At 43.2% G+C, this 25,996-nt stretch overlaps 1 protein-coding gene across 7 annotated transcripts in view; it reads right to left on the bottom strand.

Moving 5' to 3' along the window:
- The window catches only part of pcdh17 (protocadherin 17), a 151,303-nt gene that overhangs the window by 63,916 nt on the left and 61,391 nt on the right, over positions 1-25,996 (bottom strand). Inside the window, exon 5 of one of the 7 annotated variants that reach the window (XR_011886599.1) lies at positions 23,406-23,613. The exons of 4 other annotated variants lie outside the window; for them this stretch is intronic. Coding sequence is in view for 2 of the 3 variants with exons in the window: in XM_072263485.1 (XP_072119586.1) it covers positions 23,564-23,613 (50 nt within the window). In the remaining variant the exon portion in view is untranslated. Of the gene's footprint in view, positions 1-8,467; positions 9,353-23,405; positions 23,614-25,996 lie in introns of those variants that run through there. 2 more of the 7 variants (XM_072263492.1, XM_072263485.1) reach the window with 2 other exon arrangements.

Below are 25,996 nucleotides of genomic sequence, written 5' to 3'. Positions count from 1 at the left end.
CTGTGGAATGCCAAGAAGGAGAGAGGGGCGTCCATCGCACAGAACACCAAGCCACGTGCCCAACGGCAGACCAGATCAGGCCCGGCAGCAGAGCCTACAAATCCTGGCGGCGGGAGTGAGGAGCCCAACTAACAATGGTGCTTCTACGACCAGTGGTAGGGCACAGAGGCCCGACGCTGTAGACTGCCCTGCAAATTCCCAGGAAACGCCAGGGCCAGCCACCGCTGATGGCTACGGCGGCTGGCCATTAGGACAGCCCCCTGTACGTCTGGGACAAGCAGTTGGGACGCAGCTTTTTGGTCGACACCGGAGCGGAGATCAGCGTTTTACGTCCAACGAGTTACGACACCCGCAACAGAGAACCGGGACCCACCCTGAGGGCCGCAAATGGCAGCACAATACGGACCTATGGCACCCGCACGGTGCGGCTACAGTTCGGCTACAGTTCAGCTCCAGCCGGTTCACCTGGGACTTCACACCGGCCGCCGTGGCCCAACCACTCCTGGGGGAGGATTTTCTGCGTGCTCACAGCCTGCTGGTTGACTTTCAAGGGAAGTGACTAGGCCACGCCAAGACTTTTCAAACATTCTCCCTGGGTGAAGCCAAGTTGCTAGCCCCACGCCTGGACTCCATCACGCTGTCCAACGACGAATTCACCAGGGTCCTGGCAGATTTCCCATCAGTTCTGACACCGTAGTTCACGGCAGCCATGCCCAGAAACGGAGTACAGCACCACATCCCGACCCAGGGGCCACCCCTCCACGCCCATGCTTGAAGGCTTCCCCCGGACAAGCTCTGACTGGTGAAGGAGGAGTTCAAGAAGATGGAGGAAGTGGGGATCATACGACGGTCCGATCATCGTATGATCCCCAATTGCCCAAGGCAACGGGGGGCTGGAGATCATGCGGCAACTACCGCAGACTGAACGAGGCTACAACACCAGACCGCTACCCTGTGCCGCACATTCAAGACTTTGCAGCAAACCTACACGGCGCAAGGATATTTTCCAAGGTAGACCTCGTCCGGGGATACCATCAAATCCCGGTACATCCAGACGACATCCCCAAAACAGCACTCATCACCCCGTTCGGCCTTTTCAAATTCCTCCGAATGCCGTCCGGCCTAAAGAATGCTGTACAGACGTTCCAGTGGCTAATGGACGTGGTGGGACGTGACCTGGACTTTGCATTCATCTATTTGGATAACATCCTCATAGCCAGCAGTAGTCGTCAGGAGCATCTGTCCTACCTCCGTCAACTCTACGCCCGACTGAGCGAATTCGGCCTTACAATAAACCCGGTCAAATGCCAGTTCGGACTCGACACCATCGACTTCCTGGGCCACAGGATTACTAAAGACAGGGCAACCCCTCTGCCTGCCAAGGCAGACACGGTCCGCCACTTCCCCCGACCCAACACACTCAAAGGCCTGCAGGGATTCGTGGGTATGGTGAATTTCTACCACCGTTTCCTCCCCTCAGCAGCCCGAACCATGCGCCCCCTGTTCACTCTGATGTCGGGTAAGGGCAAGGACATTACCTGGGATGAAGAGGCCGCAGCCGCTTTCGTTAAAACCAAAGAAGCCTTTGCAAATGCCACGATGCTAGTGCACCCCAGAACGGACGTTCCTACTGCCCTCACGGTGGACGCATCCAACACAGCAGTGGGTGAAGTGCTGGAACAACTCATCAAGGGTCGCTGGCAACCCCTGGCGTTCTTCAGCAAACACCTACGACCACCTGAACTCAAATACAGTGCTTTCGACCGGGAGCTATTGGCACTATACCTGGCAATCCGGCATTTCAGGTACTTCTTAGAAGGTAGGCCCTTCACCGCGTTCACAGAACACAAACCGCTTACTTTTGCGTTCATGAAGGCGTCCGACCTCTGGTCGTCCCGCCAGCAGCGACATCTGTCCTACATCTCCGAGTACACGACAGACATCCGGCATGTCTCAGGAAAGGACAACGTCATGGCGGACGCACTTTCCAGACCTACCATACAGGCCCTGTCCCGGGGATAGACTATGCAGCACTGGCGGAGGCACAGCAGGCAGACGCTGAGATCCCCAGTTACAGGACTGCGGTCTCCGGTTTGCAGCTCCAAGACCTCCCCGTAGGCCCAGGTGATAGGACCCTACTGTGTGATGTAGCTACCGGCCAACCCCGCCTCATCATCCCAGCAACCTGGCGGCGGCAAGTTTTCAACTCCATTCACAACTTAGTGCACCCCTCCATCAGGAGAACCGTCCAGCTGGTCTCCAACAGGTTCGTTTGGCATGGACTTCGTAAGCAGGTCAGTGAATGGGCCAAAATGTGCATGCAGTGCCAAACGGCCAAGGTGCAGCGGCACACCAAGGCTCCGACGCAGCAGTTCGAACCCACCCGCTGGAGGTTCAACCACATTCATGTGGATATCGTGGGGCCCCTGCCAGTGTCATGAGGAGCGCGGTACCTCCTAATTATCGTAGACCGGTTCACCAGATGGCCAGAGGCCGTCCCGCTCACCGACACCACCTCCGAATCCTGCGCCCGAGCACTGATCGCAACCTGGGTAGCACGCTTCGGGGTACCAGCCCACATTACCTCCGATAGGGGCACCCAGTTCAACTCCAGCCTGTGGTCAGCTATGGCCAGCCTTTTAGGAACACAGCTGCACCACACAACTGCTTACCACCCATAGTTGAACGGACTAGTAGAGTGTTTCCACCGTCACCTGAAGTCGGCTCTCATGGCCCGCCTGGAAGGGCCAAACTGGGTGGACGAACTTCCCTGGGTCCTGCTCAGAATCCGCACAGCGCCCAAGGAGGATCTGCACACCTCGTCGGCCTCGTTGGTGTACGGCGCACCCCTGGTAGTCCCAGGAGAGTTCATATCGGCCCCAAGGGGGCAAGAGGAGGAACCCGCAGCAGTCCTGGTCAGATTACGTGAGAGGCTCGGTAACCTGGCCCCCATACCCACTTCACAGCACAGACAGAGCCTGACCTGCGTACCCAAAGACCTGCAGAACTGTAAGTTTCTTTTTGCACCACAGGGCGGACACCGGGCACCGCTACAGCGGCCCTATGATGGGCCGTTAAGTGATCAGGAACAGTGGGTCCATGTTCGTGCTGGACATTGGGGCGAGAGGGGAGGTTTTCACAGTGGACCGACTCAAACCGGTCCATGTGGACTTGGCGCAGCCGGTCCGGGCTCAGGCACCGCGGCGCAGGGGCAGACCTCCCAAACAGAGGCCGATCCAGACTGTGGACATTGGGGGATGTACCGCTGGTTCTGGGGGGGGGGTTATGTGGTGACCCACTTTCCAGCGCACTTGAAAACGGCGCGCGCCAGCAGAGAGGCCGGCCCCAAAAAGGGCGCTAGGCCGTCTTCACCAGCAGGGGGAAAACCCCGCGTGCAGGAAGGGTCTGCTAATATGCATTTCCTACAGCAGTCCCGCCCGGGGAGGGCGGGAATGGGAAGGCTTTAAAGGAGGCCGCGAAGTTTGAATAAACCTCTTTTTTCGCAACTACATCTCACCAACTATGTGTTGTTATTCTAGCGCTGTGTGTAGCACACCGCTACAAAGTACTTCTTATTAAACAGCATCTAGGTGCAGCTTGTTGTCAGTGCAATCGGTTGGGGCCAAGTCAGAAAGTAAACTAAGTTTTGTCATAGAAGGTTTCACATGTTTGTGAAGGCCTACTGCTGGATGATTGCCCTAAGTTACTGTTAGGCTAACTGTGTACAAGTCAATTTGTAGAGCTTCTACCAAGATACTACGTCCAGGCACTTACTGCATGCTTGAAGGATAAGTTCATACTCAACTGTGACTTTACTGTACTAACTTCCAATCCCAGATTGCTCATATTGTGCTATGTAACTGATTTTCTTCAGACTGTAAACAAAGAGGAGACAAAAACCCAATGTAAAGCATGATTATTACTAACCATCCTCCCAATGACTGCAAAGGAGTCAATTCTGTGAAAGAAAATTCCATCAAATAAGGTAACTAGCAACTCAACCATAATTTTGAGCAACAGGGCAGATACATTGTATTTAGCTTCAAATAAAAAAGTCTACTAACATTTAAAATAATTGATATTACAGACAAAATTGTTACTTACACAATTCAGGTTAATGTTTACAACAAAATGAAAATTTCTGACCTCAGAGCAGTAAAATTACAGGCCTGCGTGGTTGAAATCAGAAAAGGGAGAACGAACTGTAAGGAATTTTTTTAAAAGAGGAAATCAGAAATAAAACCAGACAACAATGAATGCAGCTGTTGTGGTGTAATATTTACAGATAAGCATGCTTCGCTACATGCAATTAGTATTTAAAATCAGCAACGTAAGTACCTAATACTGCGCACATGAATTTCAAGAAAGCCAATGAATGGTACAACATGTCATCAATAAAATGTAAATGTGGTTGGGGAAAGGTTCTACTTCTACACTGACTTTTATGACCAGAGACATAGAAAGCATTTTATAAAATCTGAACTATTTAAATCTAGTTACAGTTGTGGGTTATGTGTTTAGCAAATGGTGCTCAGCAAGCTCACAAATTACAATGAAATAAATAACTAGTAACAGTCTAGAAATATACATGTTTCTATGTTGATTCTCTTTCTGAAGTCGGATGCAATTATGATAATCTTCAGTTAGTGTTCCATTACAGTGGAATAAAAGCAATAATGGCTAGAAACACTGAACAGTCCAGGTGGCATCTTTAGGAAGAGAAATGAAGTTAACATTTCAAGTCTGAGCTTTAATATCACAATCCTCTTTCCACAGATAACATAAGACCATTAGACCATAAGACACAGGAACAGAATTAGAGCATTTGTCCCATCAAGTCTACTCCACCATTTTATCATGGCTGATCCATTTCCCTTTTGACTCCATTCTCCTGCCTTCTCCCTGTAACCTTTCATGCCCTAACTAATCATGAACCTATCAACCTCTGCCTTAAACACACCAAATGACCTGGCCTCCACACCTGCCTGTGGATATGAATTCCACAGATTCACCACCCTCTGGCTAAAGAAATTCTTTTTCACCTCTGTTCTAAATATACGTCCCTCTACTATGAGGCTGTGCCTTCTGGTTCTAGACTCCCCTACCACAGGAAACATCCTCTATACACTCACTCTATGTAGGCCTTTCAATATTCGATTTAAAGTTAGCAAAGGCCCAAGGTCATCAATCACTCCCCATACAATAAGCCTTTCATTCCTGGAATCATCCTCATGAACCTCCTCTGGACCGTATCCAGTGTCAGGATATTTTTTCTTAAATAAGTGGCCCAAAACTATTCATGATACTCCAAGTGAGGCCTCACCAGTGCCTAATAAAGCCTCAGTGTTACATCCTTGCTTTTATATACTAGTCCTCTGGAAATGAATGCTTTGCATTTACCTTCCTCACCACCAACTCAGCCTGCAACTTAACCTTTTGGGAATCCTGCACGAGGATTCCCAAGCCCCTTTGCACCTCGGACTTTTGAATTTTCTCATCATTTAGGAAGTAGTCTATGCTTTTATTCAACCTACCAAAGTGCATGACTATGTGTTTCCTGACACTGTATTCCATTTGCCACTTCACTGCCTATTCTCCTAATCTGTCCGAGTCCTTCTTCAGCTTCCTTGCTTCCTCAACACTACCTACCTTCCACCTATCTTTGTATCATCTGCAAACTTGGCCACAAAGCCATCAATTCTGTCATCCAAATCATCGACCTAAAACAGTGGTCCCAACACTGACCTCAATGGAACACTAATAGTCACCTGCAGCCAATCAGAAGTGATCCCTTTATTTCCACTCTTTGCTTCCTGCCAATCAGCCAATGCCCTATCCACGCTAGTATCTTTCTTGAAATACCATGGGCTCTTATCTTGTTAAGTAGCCTCATGTGTGGCACCTCGTCAAAGATCTTTTGAAATTCCAAGACACAACATCCACCAATTCTCCTTTGTCTATCCTATTTGTTATTTTCTCAAAAAATTCTAACAGATATGTCAGGTAAGATTTTCCCTTAAGGAAACGATGCTATCTTTGGCTTGTATCATCATGTGCCAACAAGTGCCCTGAAATCACATCCTTAGCAATCAACTCCAACATCATCCCAACCACTGTGGTCAGGCTAACTGGCCTATAATTTCCTTTCTTCTGCCTCTCTCCCTTCTTGAAGAGTGCAGTGACATTTGCAATATTCCAGTCCTCCAGAACTATTCCAGACTCCAGTGATTCTTGAAAGATCATTACGAATGCCTTCACAATCTCTTCAGCCAGCTCTTTCAGAACTCTGGAATGCAGTCCATCTGGTCCACCTTACCTACCTGCCTTCAGATCTTTCATTTTCCCAAGCACCTTTTCTCTAGTAACAATAACTGCACTTACTTCTGCCCCCTGACTGTCTCGAATATCCGGCATACCAGTAATATTTTCTACATGAAGACTGATGCAAAATACTTATTCAGTTTATCTGCAATATTCTTGTCCCCCATTACTACCTCTCCAGCATCATTTTCCAGCCATTCAATATCTACCCTCGCTTCTATTTTACCCTTTATATGTCTGAAAAAACTTCTGGTATCCTCTTTGATATTGTTCGCTAACTCAGTGGTCCCCAGGTACCAGGCCGCAAAGTGTGTGCTACTGGGCCGCAAGGAAACGATATGAGTCAGCTGCACCTTTCCTCATTCCCTGTCACGCACTGTTAAACTTGAACATAGGGTTGCCAACTTTCTTGTATATGCCGGGACATCCCGTATATTGGGCTAAATTGGTTTGTCCCATACGGGATCGCCTTTGTCCCGTATTTCCCCCGCTAAGGTAGAGTGTTCCTATGAAACCTTTTGTGCCGAAATGGCATAAAGCAAAGAAGCAATTACCATTAATTTATATGGGAAAAATTTTTGAGCGTTCCCAGACCCAAAAAATAACCTACCAAATCATAACAAATAACGCATAAAACCTAAAATAACTCTAGCATATAGTAAAAACAGGAATGGTATGATAAATACACAATCTATATAAAGTAGAAATAATGTATGTACAGTGTAGTCGGGAAGATTAAGCCAAAACCAATTTGTGGAAAAAAAAATCAGCATGTATGCGCATGCACACGTCACGCATGCACACACAGGTGCCCGCGCAAGGCTTCATGGTCATGGTAGTCTTCCTCGGGGTAAACACAAGTGTCCCGTCAACACGCACAAAAAGTGCTGATGGAATACAGCAGGCCAGGCAGCATCTGTAGGAAGAGGCACAGTCAACGTTTTGGGCCGGGACTCTTTGTCAGGATTTGACTGCTACTTTTGTCCCTTCTTTGGGAGTGACAAAGTTGGCAACCCTAACTGTATAATACATGTTGAGGTGAGTTTAACACTACTTGAACATCGCCCCCCGCCCCCCCCCCCCGTCGTTCTGCAAGAATATTATCAATATTAAACTGGACCGCAGTGCGAAAAAGGTTGGGGACCCCTGCGCTAACTTACCTACATATTTCATCTCCCCATCCCCCGTGGCTTTTTTGTTGCCTTCTATTGGTTTTTAAAAGTTTCTCAATCCTCTAACTTCCCACTAATTTTTGCTCTACTATATGTTCTCTGTTTGCTTTTATGTTGGCTTTGACTTCCCTTGTCAGCAAGTTGCTTAATCCTGCCTTTAGTATACTTCTGCTTCTTTGAGATGTATCTATCATGTGCCTTCCAATTTGTTCCCAGAAACTCTAGCTATTGCTGCTCTGCTGTCATCCTTGCTTCTGTCTCCTTCCAATCAACTTTGGCCAGCTCTTCTCTCATGTTTGTGTAATTGCCTGTGCTCCATTGTAATACTGATACATCTGACTTTAGCTCCTCTCTCTCTCAAATTGCATGATAAATTCTATCATAATATGAACACTTACGCCTAAGGATTCCTTTACCTTAAGCTCCCTAATCAAATCTGGCTCATTACTACAGCACCCTATCCAGAATAGCTGATCCCCTAGTAGGCTTAACTACAAGCTGTTTTAAAAAAAGCCATCTTGTAGGCATTCTACAATTTCTCTCTCTCTCGGGATCCAGCACCAACCTGACTTGCCCAATGCATACTGAAATTCCCCCATGACTATCATATCATTGCCTTTTTGACATGCCTTTTCTATCTCCCAGTGTAATTTGTAGCCTACATCCTGGCTACAGTTCGGAGGCCTGTATATAACTCTCATCAGGGTCTTTTTATCCTTGCAATTTCTCAACTCTACCCACAAGTATTCTACATCTTCTGATCCTAAGTCACCTCTTTCTAAGGTCTTGATACTGCTTGAACTGCTGAGTTCTTCAAAATTTTCAGGATTTTTTAGACAGGTTTCCAGCACCTGCAGTTTAAAAAATATTCTCTGTCACAACTGTAGTAAAAGTGTTTATTTTTATGGCACTTTCAATGTAATCTGACTGGGCATTTCTGCTTTCAAAACACACTTATACTTGGACTAGCTTTCCACATCAGATGTGCTCATAATGATATCATTCTCCAAAGCTGCAGTGTATCAAGAATGATTGAAAAATTTAGCACATATTCTGAGTGGTACCTATCCTTGGCCACGCTCAGTAAAGAAACATAATGCAATAACCCTGCTTGATCAGAACTAGTGTAATTTATTTATATTTATTTACTTAGAGATACAGCACAGAACATGCCCTTCCAGCCCAACCAACCGCAACACCCAACAACCTAATCACAGGACAATTTACTGTACAATGACCAATTAACCAACCAACTGGTATGTCTTTGGAATGTGCAAGGAAAACTAAGCACCTAGACGAAACCCATGTGGCAGGGAGAACGTAGAAACTCCTCAAACACAGCGCCAGAATTAAACTCCAAACTCTGACACCCCAAGCTGTAATAGTGTCCTGCTAACCACTACACTACTATGGCACCCCAAAGGGTGCTCCCTTGGCAGGTTTCAATCTGCAGGTGAGAATCTGACTCAAGAGCAGTCCTTTTTAATTTCTTAATTTCATTACTTAAGAACATATCACCATACTCTAGATATCAATTCTTGAGCAACGTACGTCTGCAAAGAAAAATCCTCCAATGTCGTGCCCCTATCCTCTGGTCCCAGACCCCTGGTGACAAATTGATATCCAGCGGCTGGAACACTTTCCAGTGCAATGACATTAAACTCAGCTCCACTCATGAACTATATTAGTATTTTTCTTAGAATAATTTGTAACAGCACAGCATGCAATGTAAAGTATGTGATGGCTATGTGAAGTCTTGGGCAACAGCTGCAGCTGTATTGTTAAGTTGCAGACCCACATACAACAAAATATTCCTTGCAATTCCAGTCAGTATCAGGTTACAACTCTTCTCCTGGAACCTGAAAATTTCAAAGGCAGATATGAATGATATGTTTTGGTCCAGACATTACAAACACCACAGGAACACCAGAAGGCCATTCAGTTTTCTTGAGCCTATTCTCCAATTCATATCAGTCACCTAACTCTAATATATTTTTGTAAAAGTAATCTATCAACTTTTTAAAGTTTATTTATTCATTTACAGGAGGTCAGTATTGTTAGCAAGGGAGAAATATTGATCATCTATATCCAAGTGATTTGAAGAATCAATATCAGTTTTAAAGTGAACAACTTACCAAGAATCCAATGGTACTTGAAGAGAACATCTTCAAATGTACTTTGTTCCATACACGTGGAAATGTTTCCTAACACTGCTCCTAATATCCGCAAGTCAAATTTTGTGTCTGCTCTAATTCATAACACTAATTAATTATACATATTCTATGTTCTCCTTGCTACCTTTAATATTTTCAATGAAAATACTCCTAAACTTTTCAGATTTGTGGTAATACGCTCATTTGTGTAATTCTTTTTTGTAACTTGACTAGGGACTCCAGATAATATTTTAGTGTGTTTGCATTATATTCCAATGCAAAAGTATAGTTTTTAAGCTAAAGAGCCCCAAAGGTTCTTCATGTACTTTGATTAGCTCTTTGCTTTGCTGTAGCATAACTTGATTTCCCTTACACTGGTCCTCACCCTCAACAATGTTCCTTTTGGCTCCTCCCATTTTATCCAGACTTGAGGGGGAGCCATGGGCACACGCATGGGCCCCAACTATGCCTGCCTCTTCATTGGCCATGAAGAACAGTCCACGTTCCAAGCCTTCCCCAATAATGCTCCCAAACTCTTCCTCTGCTACACTGATGATTGCATTCATGCTGCCGCTTCATGCACCCATGCCGAACTCATCAATGTCATCTGCTTTGCTTCTGACTTCTACCCTGTCCTTGGTCCATTTCTGACACCTCTCTCCCCTTTCTCCATCTCTCTATCTACATCTCCACAGACAAACTGTCGACCAAAATCTTTTATAAACCTACTGACCCCCAGTTATCTTGACTATATCTCTTCGCACTCTGTCTCCCTGTCTCCTGTAAAGATGCTACTCCCTTTTCTCAGTTCTTTTGTCTCCACCGCACCTGTTCTCAGGATTCAGCTTCCTTTCCAGGATACCAGAGATGTCCTTCTTCTTTAAAAAGCAGGGTTTCCCTTCCTCCATCATTGTTACTGTCCTCACCTGCATCTTCTCCATTTCCCAAACATCCACGCTCACCCCATCTTTCCACCGCCTTATCAGGGATAGAGCTTTTCGTGTTCTTACCTACCACCCCATGAGCCTCCATTTCCAACACAGATGCTGCCTGACCTGCTGAGTTGCTCCAGCATTTTGTGTGCGTTGCTTTGGATTTTCAGCACCGACAGACTTTCTTATGTTTACCGCTCAAGTTTTACTTTTCTGGATATAAAAACTTGTAATCTATTCAGCTTTCAGATAGGTTTCATGATCTGTGCATGCAGAACATTAAGTTGTCTTAAATCCCTGCTTTTTTTTTGGCATTTATCAAACACTTTAATCCACCCTATTTAGGGTAAATTCACATTGGCCTACAATGAAAGATTTGTTTAAATTTTGCTCACCACTTAATTTTTTGATAATAGAATTGTAATTTAATACTTCCATTTGCAGAATTTGCAATACATACCTTTATATCACTAGGATGTGGACACATTACCTGAGACATTATCAAATGCATTAAGTTGCTGTGGCCTCAACACTGATCGCTGTTGGCCACCAGAAATCACAATTGGTCTAAAAGTCCAGTTTCACAATATGTTTCCGTGGAAGTGTTGGCATACACTTGGATAAGCAAGTAGGACCTCAGTGAGATATTTGTATAACTGTTGAACATTAGTGTAGCATTGAATTGAGTGGAATTAAACCAATAACATGATGATTCAAATAACATTACTCCTGCTGAGCCAAAGGCAAGGAAAACACAAGTCAAAGTAAGAATTTATCATCAGAGTACAACCCTGAGATTCTTTTTCTGCGGGCATACTTAGCAAATCTATAGAACAGTAACTGTAAACAATGGACACCAAACTGCAAATGCAGATATAAATAAATAATGAGCATGAAATAATAAGATAAAAGAGTCCTTAAATGAGTGTAGTTATCCTCCTTTTGTTCAAGAGCCTGGTGGTTGAGGGGTAGTAACTGTTCTTGAACCTGGCGGTGAGAGTCCTGAGGCACCTGTACCTTCTACCTGATGGCAACAGTGAGAAAAGAGCATGGCCTGAGTAGTAAGGATCTATGATGATGGATGCTGCTTTCCTACGGCATCATTTCATGTAGATATACCTGTGATATACTGGGCTGAATCCAGTATGCTATGTAGGATATTCCACTCAAAGGCATTGGTGTTCCCATACCAGGCCATAATGCAGCCAGTCAGCTCATTTTCCACCACAGATCTATAGAAGTTTGCCAAAGTTTTTGATAACATGCCGAATCTCCACAGACGCCTGAGGAAGTGGAGGCACTGTCGCAGTTATATTTAACATGATGAGTCCAGGACTGGTCTTCTTTTCAAAAGTTTGCTTCAAAAGAAGTGACGCAACCCAATGGAAGTGAAAATTTGATTTTTGCGTAAGTTTCGCCAGGGAAGACATAAAATTGGCCAATGGAAATCAGAAAGATAGCTCAATATAAAAGGCAGCCATGAATGACTGAAAATGGGATAAGAACAGAGAAGTTGAAAAACAGATGGCATTGCCCTTACAAGGAAGAACCTTCTTCACCTCTGAGAAATGAGCTAAAATCCGATCCAATCTGATGGAATCAAAGCCTTATCCTCTCCAAGCTGCCAATGTCATCTATATTGCTAATAGGTAAGAGCTCTGAACTCTGAAGAGCAGCTCATTTGCCACTGATTATTTACTTTGGCGAGGAGTTGTCCATTTTAATTAGTGGCCAGCTGTAACAAATGAACATGTTAAATAGTGGCATAGTGACTTTGACTGTGCACTTCTAACTTTGGAATTTCAGTATGTTGTTGGAACAGTGAATAAGAAACTTTATTGTTTAGCTCAGAATTATCCTTTCAGAAGCTCAGTGATACTTACCTCAATAAATTGACAATGTCAGCAGGCATCATCGTGTTCACTTTGTCAAAAGGGAATTAAAGTATTGGAGAAGCAAATGACATTTAACACTAGGAAGATGGTTATGATTAAAAAAGTTACATTTAATTTGCACCTTTTTCAATATGCCTAAATGTTTTTTAACTAATCTTCATATACTGTAACTATGTCAGAGAATAATACAATAAAATACAAACTGTTGGAGACAAGCCAGTATCTGTGGAGGAAATATACAGTGAATGTTTCAGGTCAAGGCCCTTCCTCTGGGCTGAAAGATAGAGAGGATATAACCAGTATAAAAGTAATGGAGGGAGTGAGTGGAGCACAAACTGACAAGCAATAGGTGGATCTAAGTGAGGGGGAGGGATAGGCACATGGAGGAGGGATTAGAGGGAGTATATAGATACTGGGCAGATGAAATGTGTAGACAAAGAGAGAGAAAGGGGCGGATGGGGCAGTGAGTGGATGTAGGAAGAATTGGGTAGAGCGTGAGCAGGGCAAAAAGGGATAGAGAGAAACCAGGTTACTTGAAATTGAAGAATTCAATATTTCTGTTGTCAAATTGTAGACTATCCAGGCAGAATACAAGGTGCTGTGCCTCATAATATAATGAGATAACCTGGTTCAGATATTAGCAAAGGGATAAATATTGTTCAGAGTGTCAGGAGGAGTCTATAGGTTTTGACATGGCATGGCATCTTTTAGTGCACCTGAAGGGTCAGAGAAAACTTATCATTGCTCAATCAAAATTACATTGATTAATGTTTCATGTAAAAAACAGTTCTTAAATGTCACTTCATTTTATTTTCATATCTCTTAAGGAGAATATGCATCAATCAGAAGCTCGAATGCTTCCAGTGAGTAGAGATGACACATGAAAAGCAGGAGGTATCCCAATGCATTTTAAAACAGTCAGCTATAAGCGAAAAAATGAAAGATGCCAGGTAAATGCAAGACCTTTCTTTCAAAAAGAGGTATCAAGCAAATCAATTCTGAGATCAAATTTAGTTAAAAACACAATTCAAAGAAAATCCTCTAGATATTAATAGTCACAGGACCAATATATTTAGTGAGAAATATTGTAATGCCTAAGATTTAAAGAAATCCCAATAATCAATGTTGGAAATGTACTGCATAATGCACATGAACGAGAACTGTTAAAATTAGCAAAGCTGAGAAATTACATTTAATAACTTTACTATATTTGTTCTTTGACACACCTTGATTCGGAAATGTGTAGTGTTATATTGCAGACGGTTAACACAGTCCTTAAAGAATTTCACAGGAAATGTATAACAACGTATTAGATATATGCCCAGTAAAGGTAAGAGAGGAATTACTATAAACACAAGGGATTCTGCAGGTGCTGGAACTGTACAGCAACAAACGCAAAATGCTGGAGGAATTCAGCAGGCCAGACAGCATGAATGGAAATGAATAAATAGTCAAGGTTTCGAGCGGAGACCCTTCTTCAGGACCGGAAAGGAAGGGAGAAGATGCCAGAATTAAAAGGTGGAGTGAGGGGAAGGAGGACTAGTTAGAAAGTAGCGAGAAGCGAGAATTACTGTAATCTCACCAGAAACCCTGTCCATCTGTGCTAAACCACTAATATAGCAACAAAGAGGATTCAACTCCAAGCAACTTCCTCACGTTTTTAAATCCTGCTACATCATACTAGATGCAAAGCCTTTTCTTCCACTGAGAACACTATTGGGTAGTGAAATTTACAATTCTGCACCTGTGATAACACAGTTAGACTACTTACTTCACCTTATCTTCTAGACAAGTTCCAGACAATTTTGTATTAATGCATTTACCTTTCTATTGCTGATTCTAGATAAGGAAAGCCTTGCAGTATTATCTCCTCCACAAAGACATTACCTCTTCCCCATCTACTTGAAGTAAACCAAGAACTATGTCACTCATAATGAGGAAGAACAGGTCCAAGGAAAGACAATAGACAATAGGTGCAGGAGTAGGCCATTCAGCCCTTCGAGCCAGCACCGCCATTCACTGTGATCATGGCTGATCATCCACAATCAGCACCCCGTTCCTGCCTTCTCCCCATATCCCTTGACTCCACTATTTTCAAAAGCTCCATCTAACACTTTCTTGAAAGTATCCAGAGAATTGGCCTCCACTGCCTTCTGAGGCAGGGCATTCCACAGATCCACAACTCTCTCTGTGGAGAAGCTTTTCCTCAACTCTGTTCTAAATGGCCTACCCCTTATTCTTAAAACTGTGGCCTCTGGTTCTGGACTCCCTAAACATTGGGAACATGTTTCCTGCCTCTAGCCTGTCCAATCCCTTAATAATTGTATATGTTGCAATCAGATCCCCTCTCATCCTTCTAAATTCCAGTGCATACAAGCCCAGTCACTCCAATCTTTCAACATATGACAGTCCCGCCATCCCGGGAATTAACCTTGTGAACCTACGCTGCACTCCCTCAATAGCAAGAATGTCCTTCCTCAAATTTGGAGACCAAAACTGCACACAATACTCCAAGTGTGGTCTCACCAGGGCCCTGTACAACTGCAGAAGGACCTCTTTGCTCCTATACTCAACTCTCCTTGTTATGAAGGCCAACATGCCATTAGCTTTCTTCACTGCCTGCTGTACCTGCATGCTTCACTTCAGTGACTGATGAACAAGGACACCTACATCTCGTTGTACTTCCCCTTTTCCCAACTTGACACCATTCAGATAGTAATCTGCCTTCCTGTTCTTGCCACCAAAGTGGATAACCTCACATTTATCCACATTAAACTGTATCTGCCATGCATCTGCCCACTCATCCAACCTGTCCAAGTCACCCTGCATTCTCATAACATCCTCCTCACATTTCACACTGCCACCCAGTTTTGTGTCATCTGCAAATTTGCTAATGTTACTTTTAATCCCTTCATCTAAATCATTAATGTATATTGTAAATAGCTGCGGTCCCAGCACCGAGCCTTGTGGTACCCCACTAGTCACTGTTAGGAAAGGAAATAATATGTCCTTAGGAATGGGAATTCAAGACCCAGAGTTGCAGTTAAACTAGTCCTTGAAGTCCTTTTCCCAAGTATCAGGACAACCCTATCCCACTAAACAAAACATGAGACTAGGATGTTCAGTCAGCTTACTTGAAAAATGTAAAGTTATGACCTAGGACAGTTACAGATAACTTAACATCATATCCCATCCCACAGAGTGTGCTATCTTTCCTCAGCTGGTCCCATTCTTCTCATTTTGCATCCATTCTCCTTTAGCCATTCCTGCCATGGTTCATCTGCTAGTTTCCCCAGTCTCTTAATCCATTCCTTTGTTATATCTATCCTCTTCTCTTTTCTTATCCCCAACTGGGACCCATTAACCCACTGCATAAATTAGTTGTGATTCCAGCCCCTTGCTCTCATCATGGTATGAAACATATAAGTTAACACCTGCACCAAAACAGAAAACAGCAGATGGAATAATGACATAGATAGCTGTTAAGCATTCATTAGGTATTGCCAATTCTAATTTAAGGATTAAATTACTGATTAGCTTTGTTAAATTGAAAGCTTTTTAATTGCCTCCTTTTGGAAGATGTGAATTGCTGGAGTTAATTTAGCCATGAGGATGGAGGGATGGTATCAGTAAACTATAAAGGAAGTAATAAGTCAGAAAGACAAAAGAGTAAGAAACTGAAGGCAGCTAAGACCACAAACCCCTGATATCATCAGTTCAGGGGTACTTTAAAATAAATGAAGAATTAGGAGATACCTGCACAATTCTCCTAAGTATGTGCCTGATGAGAAACAGGTGGTTAATGCAGTGCAAATTTTAAGGGAGACAGGAAATATGATTTCTCATATTTGTGTAAATGCAAATTACAGGCTGTTAAAATGAATTGATCGCCAGCCCAAAAACAGTACAGAAACTCAGGAATATTGTTCTGTCAAAATTATTGCTGAGTTGATATTAATTTATGCTTTATAGATTTAGTATCGTTCAGTCAAGAACGAGATTAATAATGAATGACCTGCATATTTTAATTAAATCTACGTTAACAATAAGAGCAACAGGACATGGAAATCAAGGAACTGCAAATGCTGGAAATCTGAAATTAAAAGAGGAATTAGGTAACCAGTCAACCAGCATCTGTAAAAAGAGAAACCCTTCATCAGATGGCTTCAGATTAGCAAGGAAATGGAATCATACCAAAAAGAATTAAATGTAACAAATCCCAGGCAATGAAAGACACATAAAATGGCTTGTTATAAGGATTCATGGAATTAAACAATCAAGCAACTAATATCAACCTTGTTTCTTTGAAGGTGACATACCATAAAACATTGAATTGTCATGCATTACAGATTTGTTGTGCAGGATTTGCTCATTGTCAAAGCAGAATTTGTTCAAATTGGTATTTAATTACAACCAGCCAGCCTTTTAGAAATCTGCAGGATTGATCACTTCTATTTAACATCCAATCTGATTTTTACATTCATCTGAGGTCCCTGGAAATTAGAATTATATTGGATATTGAATGGGGCCAGGGAATAGGTAGAAATTGAGCAATAAGTGGCAGACAATACAATTCTGGCAGTTTCCCACAGGAAGGACATTAAAATTATATTCCTCATTAAAAAATTCCGACTAATGTACAACAGCATGTAATCTTAAGTGAAAAGAAATGGCATACAAGGTTCATTTAGTACTTTGCACTGTCATAATCGTGCTTATACAGGTTGAGTACCCCTTAGCAGAAAGGCTTGGAGCTGGAAGTGTTTCAGATTTCAATTCTTCTTTCAGAGTTTGGAATATGTAATGAGATAGCTTGGGATCGCTATCATTTCCCACTCTGAATTTATGTGTTATAGGTAAGCAGTCTTTGCCTCGCACATCTTTCCAACAGAGGGTATTACCTGAATAATTCTGGCCTATGGAACAAGTACATGGAGCCTGAAAATGTGATCCCTTGGCACATCAGGTTATTCACCACCCTGCTGGTGATCACTGCTGTTGAAGTCATTATTTGTGTTGCATTAATCATTAATATTCTACTTGGAATATTCTGCAGAGATAGAAATTCTACTTGGAATCTTTAAACTGTAGGCAAACTTTCTTAAGAGCCCTAAGTATCATGTGTTGGCCATGTAATGGCATCCTCAACACTAGGATAGTGACTTAAGCCTGGCCAACTCATCACTTCATTCACAGCACATCAAAGCTGAGCAATTATAGGTTTAAGTGTCTCACTGGGAGATATGGATTTTCCACTGCAATACTAAGGGAGTATGTGTCACTGTCATAAGTCCTGTCTTTCAGATCAGTTATTTACCCAGGTAGATGTATATACTCCCACTGCGATACATTGAGGAACAGGCTCCTGGACAATACTAATCCCTCAAACAACATTACTAAAACACATTATGCTGAGAAATGCATCCCTAGAGAGTAGCGCTAATCGTACCCTGTCTCTGATATTCATTCCAAAAGGTTCAAACATCAGATGAAGGGTTCACCGAGTTTTTAGGAAAGTCCTAGAAAAGGACATTCTGAAGCCCACCCAAGAGCATGCTATGCTGGAATAGAAAAAGCTGGAAGCACGTAACAAGTTAGGGAAGCATCTTCAGGGAGAGCAACAGATCATTTCAAATCAGGGACCTTTAGTCCCATCTGGAAAATCGAGAAGATATGTATGAACCTGGACCTGAAATTGTGCAACAAGATAGGCTCAATTAATGATCTTACCATGAAGACACACTAAGACAGTAGCAGTCAGAAAAAGGCTGAATGTTATATTCAGTTTGTGGGCGAGAAGAATGAATTCAAGCTGTGCTTGAGTCTGGTGGCATGTACTTTCAGGCTTACACAGCTTCTGCCAAATGATTGGGGGGAGAAGACAGAATTTCCGAGGAGGATGGTTCTTCGATTATGTGGGCTGCTTCACTTAGGCATTGAGAAATGTACACTGAGCCCATGGAGGGAATGTGGTTTCCACTATGTACTGAGCTTTATCCATGACTCTCTACATTTTTGTGCAGTCTTGAGCAAAGCAGTTGCATACCAAGATGTGATGCATCCAGTTATGATGCTTTCTTTACTGCATTGACAAAAACTGGTGAGGATTAAAGGGAACATACCAAATTACTCTAGCCTCCTGCGGAAATAGAGCTGCTGGTGTGCTTACAAGGTTGTCAGGAAGGAGCTTAAGAGTAAACTCAGGAGAGCTTGGAAGGGACATGAGATGGTCATGATGAGTAGGATTAAGGAAGACACCAAGGCATTCTACCTGAAGAACCGGAGGATGACTAGAGTCAGGGTAGGACGGATCAGGGATGAAAGAGGAAACATCAGCCTGGAGTTGGAGGAGTTAGGACAGGCCCTTAATAAATACTTGCTTCACTATTGTCCAGTTGATGAATGTAAAGACAGAAAAAAACAGGCTGATATGATGGACATGTCGACATTGAGAAAGAGGACTTCCTGTAAATTTTGAAAAACATTTTAAGTACATGGGGACTGTTTGGATATACTCCAGGTTAGTTCAGATGGCGAGGGAAGAGATTGTTGCACCTTCCAAGTTTCCACACGATTAGTTAGGGTGATTAAAAAGGGGTATGGTGTGCTGGCATTTATTGGTCAGGGGATTGATTTAAAGAGCCAGGATTTAATGTGGCAGCCCTGGTTAGACCACATTTGGAGTATTGTTTACAGTTCTGGTCCCCTCATTCTAGGAAGGATGTAGAAGCTTCAGGAAAGGTGCAGATGAGATTTACCAGGATGCTGTTTGGATTAGAGAGCATGTCTTATTAAGATAGGTTGAGTATCTAGGGCTTTTCTCTTTGCAGTGGAGGATGAGAGATGACTTTATAGAAGTGTACAAGATGATAAAATACGCAGATGGAGGGGACAGCCAGAGACTTTTCCCAGGGTAGAAATGGCTAATATGAGGGGCCATAATTTACAAGGCGATTGGAAAAATGTATGGGGAAGATGTCAGAGGTGGATTTTTTTAACATCTACATGAGTGGTGATGCGTGGAATGTGCTGTCAGGGCTGGTGGTACAGGCAGATATATTTATGAGACCCTTAGCTAGGCACATGATGAAAGAATATGCCTAACGTTTTGTGGTTTAAAAATAAAAGGCTATATGAGAAGGAAGCGTTAGATGATCTTGGAGTTGATTAAAAGATCAGCACAATTTTGTGGGCCAAGTGGCCTGTAATATGCTGCAACACACATCAAAGTTGCTGGTGAACGCAGCAGGCCAGGCAGCATCTCTAGGAAGAGGTGCAGCCTGGCCTGCTGCGTTCACCAGCAACTTTGATGTGTGTTGCTTGAATTTCCAGCATCTGCAGAATTCCTGTTGTTTGTAATATGCTGCACTGTTTTATGCTCCATGTTCTCTTAAAGGATATAAGTTACATAAGTTTAAATGTGAAACTGGAGGGTAGGAGGAACTCCCTATGCAATTCCCTTGTCCATTCGTCTCCCCCATCCCTCCCCACTGATCTCCCTCCCGGCACTTATCCTTGTAAGTGGAACAAGTGCTACACATGCCCTTATACTTCCTCCCTTACCACCATTCAGGGCCCCAGACAGTCCTTCCAGGTGAGGTGACACTTCACCTGTGAGTCTGCTGGGGTGATATACTGCGTCCAGTGCTCCCGATGTGGCTTTTTATATATTGGCAAGACCCGACGCAAACTGGGAGACCGCTTTGCTGAACACCTATGCTCTGTCCGCCAGAGAAAGCAGGATCTTCCAGTGGCCACACATTTTAATTCCACATCCCATTCCCATTCTGACATGTCTATCTACGGCCTCCTCTACTGTAAAGATGAAGCCACACTCAGGTTGGAGGAACAACACCTTATATAGCGTCTGGGTAGCCTCCAACCTGATGGCATGAACATTGACTTTTCTAACTTCCGCTAATGTCCCACCTCCCCCTCGTACCCCATCCATTATTTATTTATATACACACATTCTTTCTCTCACTCCCCTTTTTCTCCCTCTGTCCCTCTGACTAAACCCCTTGCCCATCCTCTGGTTCCCCCCCCCCCTTGTCTTTCTCCCCAGGCCTCCTGTCCCATGATCCTCTCATATCCCCTTTGCCAATCACCTGTCCAGCTCTTGGCTCCATCCCTCCCCCTCCTGTCTTCTCCTATCATTTTGGATCTCCCCCTCCCCCTCCCACTTTCAAATCTCTTACTAGCTCTTCCTTCAGTTAGTCCTGACGAAGGGTCTCGGCCTAAAATGTCGACTGTACCTCTTCCTAGAGATGCTGCCTGGCCTGCTGCGTTCACCAGCAACTTTGATGTGTGCTGTTGTTTGTCAGTAAAATTATGCTTGCTTTAGGCAGTAGAAGTCAGCAAATTGTTGGAGTGGTGTGTGTAGATGTCTGTAGTTGTTAAATGATCTGGAAGAGGATACCTAAAGTATCATTGCTAAATTTTCTATACTCAAAACCAAATATTAAAAGGCCTAGATAGTGTAGATGGGAAGAGGATGTTTCTTATAGTGAAGGAGTCTAGGACAAGAGGATACAAGTTAAAACAAGGCTAAAGATTAAAAATCTCAGTGAGCGTAACCCCTTCAAGCAGACTGGTTCTAGCAAAACTCGAGAGCTGCACCTCTGCCTTCATCACATGGCAGAGCTTTGTGACCAGATCTCTGCATAGCTCACTCTCAGCCCCAATTGCCTCTCAGAAAATGACATAAAATAAGCTCTCCTGGCAAGAAACCTTCCCAATCCTCATTTCCTCTTCTAGGAGCTTGGACCTTCTCCTCCATATCCTTTTATTCACCCTGCCTTCCTGGAAATCCAGACTACAGTCATTCAGCAAAAAGAACAAATAGATCTCTAGCCAGTGATTGAAGTTTGAATCAAATTGGCATTTAAGATGAAAAATAAATTGCCCTCTTTTGATCAATTCTGCAAGCATAGTTTTCAGGTTCTCCTTACATCTGTCCTCTTCATAATCACAAGTCCCATTACAATCTAATGATTGGATCTATGCACAGAATTACTACGTTAGTCAAGGATAATATCTTGTACGGGTTTGGTAAATGCATTACAGATGCACCTATTGTTCGGTTTTCAACAGCCTTGGCAGCTGAGCTAAAAGCTGGCAAATAGTGTTTAAACAGACTGACACAAATCGATTCACGAAGACTTGAATAATGTTAAATTTAGATACATGATGAATAGTTGTTGAAGGATCTATAGCTCCAGAAAATATCTATGGGTAGATGTTGCTCAGCTTGTTAAAATATCCCTGCAATCTAAAAAAAAGCGATGAACAATGTGAGGAGAATGTTGTTGTCAAAGTGGAACCAATAAGTTCATGGTCCTAGTTGCAATACAGTCTGAGGGACTATTACAGGGGTCGGCAACCTTTTTGCCTCTGTGGGCCGGATCGCGTATTAATGAGCCAGATAAATGCCGTAAACAACTTGAAATATGGGAATTATCCATTTAAATACATCTAGTTATGTTTTGCCTCAAATTAATGAATAACATATGCTAGAAAATCATTTGTGCTTAAGATTGCCTACCCCTGGACTTAGTACATGACATTCCTAGGAAAAGTGATATATAGAAAAGCAACAGAGATGCTTTTCACAACTCAAATATTGTTTCATGGTAACAGGCTAACAACTATGCCTGTGGTACAGACAAAAATATGGTGATTTCTTGAAGGATTGAATATAGTACAATCAAACAAGCATTCTTCAAAGAGAGTTATCAGACTAGTTTTCAGCATACTGCAGTGAAGACTGATTCGAACAGAAGCCTGCACAAACACTGGCAAGGCTGCCAATCCCTTCATACATCTTTGTGTTGTAAGCTTCCACTTAACATGTATAAAAGATAGCAGGACAGATTTGTGGTACAGGGTCCACCAGTAAATAATAATGCAGGGGACTGGGATTAATGTACCATTTCACACACAAATGGGCTGCTTTTAATGTTAGATTCTTAGTATGAGAATAATCTTAAGTATAATGGGATCTATCTGCATCTATTCCATGCAAGAGGGAACAAACAAAAACCCATGACAAAATATTTATATAGAGTGTTATTGATGCCATTACTTTTTACAATGAATTTGTGTTACTGTCACTTTCAACTACTGTCAGTAAAATGATAAGAAGCATCATGTGACAATAACATTGCTTCTCATGGTATAATGAAAATATATTTAGGTAATAAGTAAATGCTGTTTATCTATGTAGTATTAAAATATTTGTAAAGTAGCTCACTCACACACTTACAGTAATTTTTGTAAATATTTTATCTTGGCTTACATTCTTTGGGAGTTTTGAACCTAAGCATCTGAACAACGTGACAATGAAATTATAGATACTACCTGTGTATTTATAAGTTTTCCACCAGCAAAGTCATTCATGAAAATGCTTAAAGATATTAATATTGATGGAAAAGATCTAAGAATAATCAGGAATCTCTACTGGCAACAAAGTGCAGCCATACGGATAGACAACGAGATTGGTGAATATCAGCCAATAAAGCGAGGAGTCAGACAGGGTTGTGTTCTATCACCAGACCTGCTCTCCCTGTACAGTGAAAACATCATGAGAACCATACAAGACCTACCTGGAATAAGTATAGGAGGATACAATATCAACAACCTCCGCTATGCGGATGATACAGTACTGATAGCAAACAGTGAAGTAAATTTACAGAAACTAGTATCTACCATCAACACAGACAGCGAAAGACTTGGCTTAACCTTAAACAAAAAGAAAACTGAAGTAATGGTAATATCAAAGAAACCTGATATCCCAAACTGTAGGATCATATTGGGAAATGAAATCCTGAAACAAATTTGCGACTTCAAGTACCTTGGATCATGGGCAACATTTGATGGCAAATGCGAAACAGAAATAAAAACAAGAATAGCAATGGCAAAAACAGCACTTACAGAAATGAGAAGCATCTTAACGAACAAGAAAATAGCAATTGACATCCGCCTTAGAACTCTCAGCTGCTACATTCTTCCTATATTGATATATGGCTGCGAGTCATGGACCATCACAAATGCAAAGGAAAAAAGAATCAATGCAGCAGAAACGTGGTTCCTCAGAAGGATGCTATGCATATCATATACGGACAGGATAACCAACGAAGTTCTACAGAGAACGAAAACAAAACATACATTACTTAAAAAGATCAGAAAACAGCAATCAAAATTCTTTGGGCACACATCGCGAAGAGAGACATTAGAACATTTAGTTACAACTGGGAAGCTGGAAGGAAAAAGAAGCAGAGGCAGACAGAGAATGAAAATGATAGATGGAATAACATCATGGTTAGAAACAGGGGAAGCAACAACTACAATTCGGAGGGTCAGGGACCGTGATGGATGGAGAGACATGACCGCCCACACCGAACGGCAAGACACATAAATGAATGACCAGCAAAAATGCCAGAAATTAAGAATGAAATAGCATTAATTAATGAAGGCCATTTTGGTTAATAAACCTAAAGCACTAAACTACTCCAGCCTCATTTCAGAAAGTCTGATTGGGTGTCTAGCAGTGGGTTTAGCAGTAGGTTAGGGGAAAGGCAGCAATGAGGTAGGGAGGTACCAGAGACTATCATTTTTGGAGGGTTAAGTAACTGGAAAAGGCGTATTCTTGTAATGGTGCAGGAAGGCTTGGTATAATCGGAGTCCAAGAATTCATGTGAGGTATATGGGAATAAGGTTGGGTTGAGGAGACGTGGGGTGAGGGTGGGTTGGGGGTGGTGGTGGGATTGTGCAGGAGGAGGTGGTCCTGGTGGTAGAGATCTCACAAATGTACACGTTCAGCATTTGTCTTATACATCTCCCAGCCTAAGATGTGAAGACAATGTTGTCTTGGGGAGTATCTCCAATTATGGACATCCCCACCATAGTGTAATCCACGTTCCTAAGTTCCCTGCAAAACTCCAAATGAATGATACCAACATGGTACCTTGACGTATGTGTTACATTAGGCTCCAAAGGTTGACCAATGATAGGAAAGCATAGCTGAAGTTTCCAAGTGATCTGGAAATAGTTGTCACTGTATTTGACAGTACAATCCATTGTGAAAAACCAGTAAAATCCATTGTGAAATTATGAGGCCACAGCTATACTGCCTAGGTCAGGACGCCCCTGTAAACTTAAGTCACCAGAGAAATATGGCACTTGTACGAGAGGCTTCTGTGATAGTAGTAGTCACTCCAAGTGAACTGCAGAAGTCAGTAGCTGCAACTAGAGATGAAGTTTATGGCTCCACAATCTCTAAGGCCTTGCACAGAAAGGATATTTATGGAAGAATGGCAAGGAAGAAAAAGCATTTCTTTGCCCATAAGGAATTTGCAAAACATCAATTAGAAGATACTGCACAGACGTGGGACAAGGCCTCATGGCTGTATGAGATTGAAGTGGAACTTTTCGGCCTTAACACTAAGTGATATGTGTGGTATAAATCTAATACTGAGCATCAGCCAGTAACATCATCCCTACTGTAAAGTATGGTGGAGGTAGCATCATGCTATGGGGATGCTTTATAGTAGCAGGGACTGAAAATCTGGTCAGGATTGATGGGAAGATGAATGCTGCTGAATACAGAGAGATCTTGGATGAAGAACTGCTACACTCACAACACGCTGGAGGAACTCAGTAGGTTGGGCAGCATCCGTGGAAACGATGAGTCGACGTTTCGGGCTGGAACCCTTAGTCAGGACTGAAGAGGGAAGGGGCAGAGGCCCTATAAAGAAGGTGGGGGAGGGGTGGGAAGGAGAAGGCTGGTAGGTCCAGTTGAAAAATCAGTAATTTGAAAGACAAAGGGGTGGGGGAGGGGAAGCAGGGAGGTGATACGCAGGAAAGGTGAAGAAGGAACGGGGAAAACACAATGGGTAGAACGAGGCGGAACCATGAGGGAGGTGGTAGGCAGCTTGGGGAGGGGGCAGAGTGAAATAGGGATAGAGGAAGGGAAAGGGAGGGAATGACCAGAATTTGGAGAATTCTATTTTCATACCAAGGGGCTGGAGACTACCTAGATGGTATATGATGTGTTGCTCCTCCAACCTGAGTTTAGCCTCATCATGGCAGTATCTGAAGGGGAATGGGAAGGAGTGTTGAAGTGGGTGGCTACTAGGAGATCCTCTCTGTTGTGGCGGAAAGAGCAGAGGTGCTCGACGAAGCGGTCCCCCAATCTGCGTCCGGTTTCACCGATGTAGAGGAGGCCACACCGGGAGCACTGGATGCAATAGGTGACCCCAACAGATTCACAAGTGAAGTGTTGCCTCACCTGGAAGAACTGCTTGGGGCCCTGAACGGTGGCAAGAGATGAGGTGTAGGGACAGGTGGGTAAGTGCTGGGTGGGAGATCCGTGAGGAGGGACGTGTGGACCAGGGAGTCGTGGAGAGACCGATCCCTGCGGAAAGCGGAGAGGGGTGGAGAGGGAAAGATGTGCTTAGTGGTGAGGTCCTGTTGAAGGTGGCGGAAGCTGTGGAGGATAATGTGCTGGATCTGGAGGCTGGTGG

This window comes from Mobula birostris, chromosome 7 (assembly GCF_030028105.1).
Source record: "Mobula birostris isolate sMobBir1 chromosome 7, sMobBir1.hap1, whole genome shotgun sequence".
Lineage (NCBI taxonomy): Eukaryota > Metazoa > Chordata > Chondrichthyes > Myliobatiformes > Myliobatidae > Mobula > Mobula birostris.
This window is presented reverse-complemented; position numbering and strand designations above follow the sequence as displayed.